This window comes from Lactuca virosa, chromosome 9 (genome assembly GCF_052849685.1).
Source record: "Lactuca virosa cultivar CGN04683 chromosome 9, Lactuca_virosa_CGN04683_v6, whole genome shotgun sequence".
In the NCBI taxonomy this organism is placed as follows: Eukaryota; Viridiplantae; Streptophyta; class Magnoliopsida; order Asterales; family Asteraceae; genus Lactuca; species Lactuca virosa.
Genome location: NC_136434.1, coordinates 46,299,992 through 46,303,419, shown reverse-complemented (window position 1 = coordinate 46,303,419; position 3,428 = coordinate 46,299,992). Strand labels below are relative to the sequence as shown.

Sequence of the window (3,428 nt, the reverse complement as noted above, 5' to 3'; positions counted from 1 at the left end):
CCAATAAAACATATAAAAGCAAAAGGGTGGAGCTACACATGAAAGTACCTGATAAGATTGCAGAATTCTGATTTTGACGATGATGTTGACGAAAAATTTGAATTTCAACAACTCTGTCAATCCTCTGATTTTCCCAAGCTTGCTTGGAACCGCGACCATCTCTTTATTGAAAGCGAAAAAAAACGAAAACTACTCCTCGGTTTGCCTCCTTGAAAGCCGCCCATTTTTAAAGTTGTTGGCTCGACTTTTCCTAACTAAATTTGCTAACCGATGTGGTTGGGACTTCTCTGAAACTCAACTCTCTTCCTTGTCACTCCAGATCCCTTCAGATATGGCAAGATTGGTGGACCTGGAACTTGTTCAGCAAACTGGAAAGCCTCCAAATTGTCTTCAGATAAGTTTTTCAGATGATTTTCATATTTCTATCATTTTATGATCTTTTTCTTTCGAGAATTCTTCTCCTTTTTTTCTCCAAATTCTTTTCTTTTTAGATTCGTATCTGAAATCACCTTTACATCCTTTTATTTCTCCAAAACAATTTTTCTTTTCAGATTTGTCTCTGATTTTTCCTTAGCAGATTTCAGCTTCTCCTTCACCTCCCCAAGCTTATTTCTTATCAGCTCCTTCTCTGATGCTTCAGATAGCTTCCTATCTACAAATATTCATTGCACAGAGATATGAGAAAACTCACAGCATCCCTCAGATAAAGGACTGCTGCTACCTAGATAATTAACAAAAATATTATCAGAAGGAAAATTATCATCATTCATTTTAAAATTAACCACTTCCTCATCAAACTCCATTGAAATCGTGCCATTAAAAACATTTATTTTTGTTTATACAGTTTTCATAAATGGTCTTCCCAAAATGATAGAGTTTGTATCTGAAGTGTCCAAATTACCCATGTCCAGAATGTAAAAATCAGTGGGAAAGATCATATTATCTATTTGGACAAGAACATCCTCCAGTGCACCTTTTGGGTGTACTATAGAGTGGTCAGCCAACTGGATACTTGTACCGGTCTTTTGTAAAGTTTTCATTTTTAATTTTTCAAAAACATAATAGGGAAGGACATTGACTGAAGCTCCAAGGTCAAGAATGACATTTGAAAAATTATGGTTTCCCAATTTACAAGGAATTGAGAAAATCCCCAGATCCTTGCACTTTGGGGGTAAACGTTTTTGCAAAATGGCAAAAATATTTTTGCCAGCTTTGATAGTTTCATTAAATTTCATTTTTTACTTTGAATTGCATAAATCTTTCAGAAACTTGGCATATCGAGGGATATGTTTGATAACATCTAAAAGTGGGATATTTTCCTCAACCGTACGAAAACTTTCCATAATGTCTTCATCCTCACTGTCGCGCTTCGTATTTCTCAGTCTTGATGGAAATGGAGGTAGGGGCTTGTACTCCTTCAAATTATACATATCAGGTCATGGGGTTTATTTTTCTTCCATCTTTGCAGATTCTTCTTTAACCAAAACCTCTTCATACTCTTCCTCTTCTTTTTCTAACTCTTTTACATCTTTTTTTTCAACCATAACTTCTTCAAACTCTTCATCAGCTCCTTTTTCTGGTTCAGATGTGCCTGGGTCTCCATAACGTTTTCCACTTCTCAAGGAAATAGCACTCACATTGTGCTTCAGATTATTTTCAGTGTGTCCTGGTAACTTTTGTGACAACCCGTTATTTCCTATTAAAAAAAATTCTAAACTACAAGTATGTTTATTTAACATATATACAAGTTTATGGGAAAACCATATCGAAATACAGTAGTATAAACTTCGTACTTAACATATAATTATACTAAAACAAATCAAACTTACACTAGTGTTAAATAAGGGGCTATACTTGAATAACTTAACGATTTATAAGGGGTTGAAGCGTGTTTACGGATTTGGGGGCACCCAAACCGTAAAAACGTATATTATGAAGCAAAAACCAACCGTGAACACCTTAAAGGTGTAAACGCAAACCGTGAACACCATGAATGGTGAAAACAAATCCCTAAACCCCTTATCCTTTTAATTCATGACCGTAAACCCCCCCTTCTAGAAGCACTAGGACCGTAAACACCCCCCTATATATATATATATATATATATATATATATATATATATATATATATATATATATATATATATATATATATATATATATGGGCGAGAACACTTCATTTCACTCACTTTCCTCCGTAAACTCGCCCAAAATCCTCTTAATCTTCATCCGTGAACAGTTCCTTTTTATCTCAATCTTCAAGTGTTTACGCCTATATTCCTTCAAATCTTCATATTTCCTATCAAGAACATTCATAATCACATTCAAATCTTCAAGCTACATTCAAATCTTCATAATAATTCAAGATCCAACCGTGAACACCAACCCTTCAACCGTAAACCCTTATTTTCATCCGAAAACTCCATTTCCATATTTCCAATGAATCCCAATTAATTTTGTAAGTCTCCTTTTACTTAATTAATTATTTAACCCTTTATTTAAATTAATATTCTTATTAATTTAAATATGACGTCGAATATAATTATTTTAGGGTAACATTATTAGCGCGTACGTTTACCCGGGGGATCATCTCTACAACACGCTAATTCCAGTTAACGCACATACGATGTGAGTTCATACCCTACAATTTTCAATGTTTTTAATATTTTAGGGGAGAATACAAGTAAGACACAAGGATTTTTGTGTTTATCCAAATATTCTTAAATAGTTTATAATCTTCGTAATTTTTTACAACCGAGTATTCGGTACATTTCCTAAAAATATTTCATATATTTTTAAGCCTTTTGTAATATGTCGAGCATAAGGGTATCTTCCTATCATACGATTTAAATTGAGAACGTTTTCAGTACATTACAGAACTTTAAGAAAAAACTATAATTGGTGTAGTCTGGAAATCCCTACATTATTTTACTAAGTGCAACACGCAGAATCAAAACATTTATTCAAACTATAATAGGTATAGTTTGGGAAACAGTACTCTAATACATTAGTACAAGTATACACTACTAAATAATTATTTAAATATAATTATTTTACATTACAAGTACATTACTATAAGGATATTCATACATGTTCATATACAAGAAAACATTAGTACACTACACTACACGTAAACTAGTTAACACAGGGTTGTGAGGCACTACTTCACTAGTATTCACCAGGGTACGGAACCAAATCCTATATAGTATAACCAAATTCTCCTGGTGGGAGAACGTGAGATTGGTGTATAGATCTATACGGGACTGACAATCCCGCACTTCGACTGTTAGCTACAGTCAGGCCGGCAGGCTTGGGGTGACAAATGTCATAACTTTTAGACGCCTGAAGAACGTCTAAGAGGTCAGTAGGTCATATCAAGCATGGTTATATGAAACTCACAACAATATAATTAACACATATGTTTACGG

The 3,428-nt window shown here is 33.9% G+C and overlaps 1 protein-coding gene across 1 annotated transcript; it reads right to left on the bottom strand.

Moving 5' to 3' along the window:
- Positions 1–521: 521 nt before the first annotated feature.
- On the bottom strand, positions 522–1,235 carry LOC145139196 (uncharacterized). Its single transcript, XM_079073108.1, has 2 exons — positions 902–1,235; positions 522–652 (listed from the first exon to the last, which is right to left on the bottom strand). The coding sequence occupies exons 1-2, from the start codon at positions 1,233–1,235 to the stop codon at positions 522–524; spliced, it is 465 nt and encodes a 154-aa protein (XP_078929234.1).
- Positions 1,236–3,428: the final 2,193 nt, after the last annotated feature.

Excerpts from the sequence above, each read along its gene's own strand:
- LOC145139196 (XM_079073108.1), bottom strand. The coding sequence starts at position 1,235 with ATGAAATTTAATGAAACTATCAAAGCTGGCAAAAATATTTTTGCCATT. Across the intron at positions 653-901 it reads TTTTTACATTCTGGACATGG|ATAGGAAGCTATCTGAAGCA; the intron begins GTAATTTGGACA and ends GAATATTTGTAG.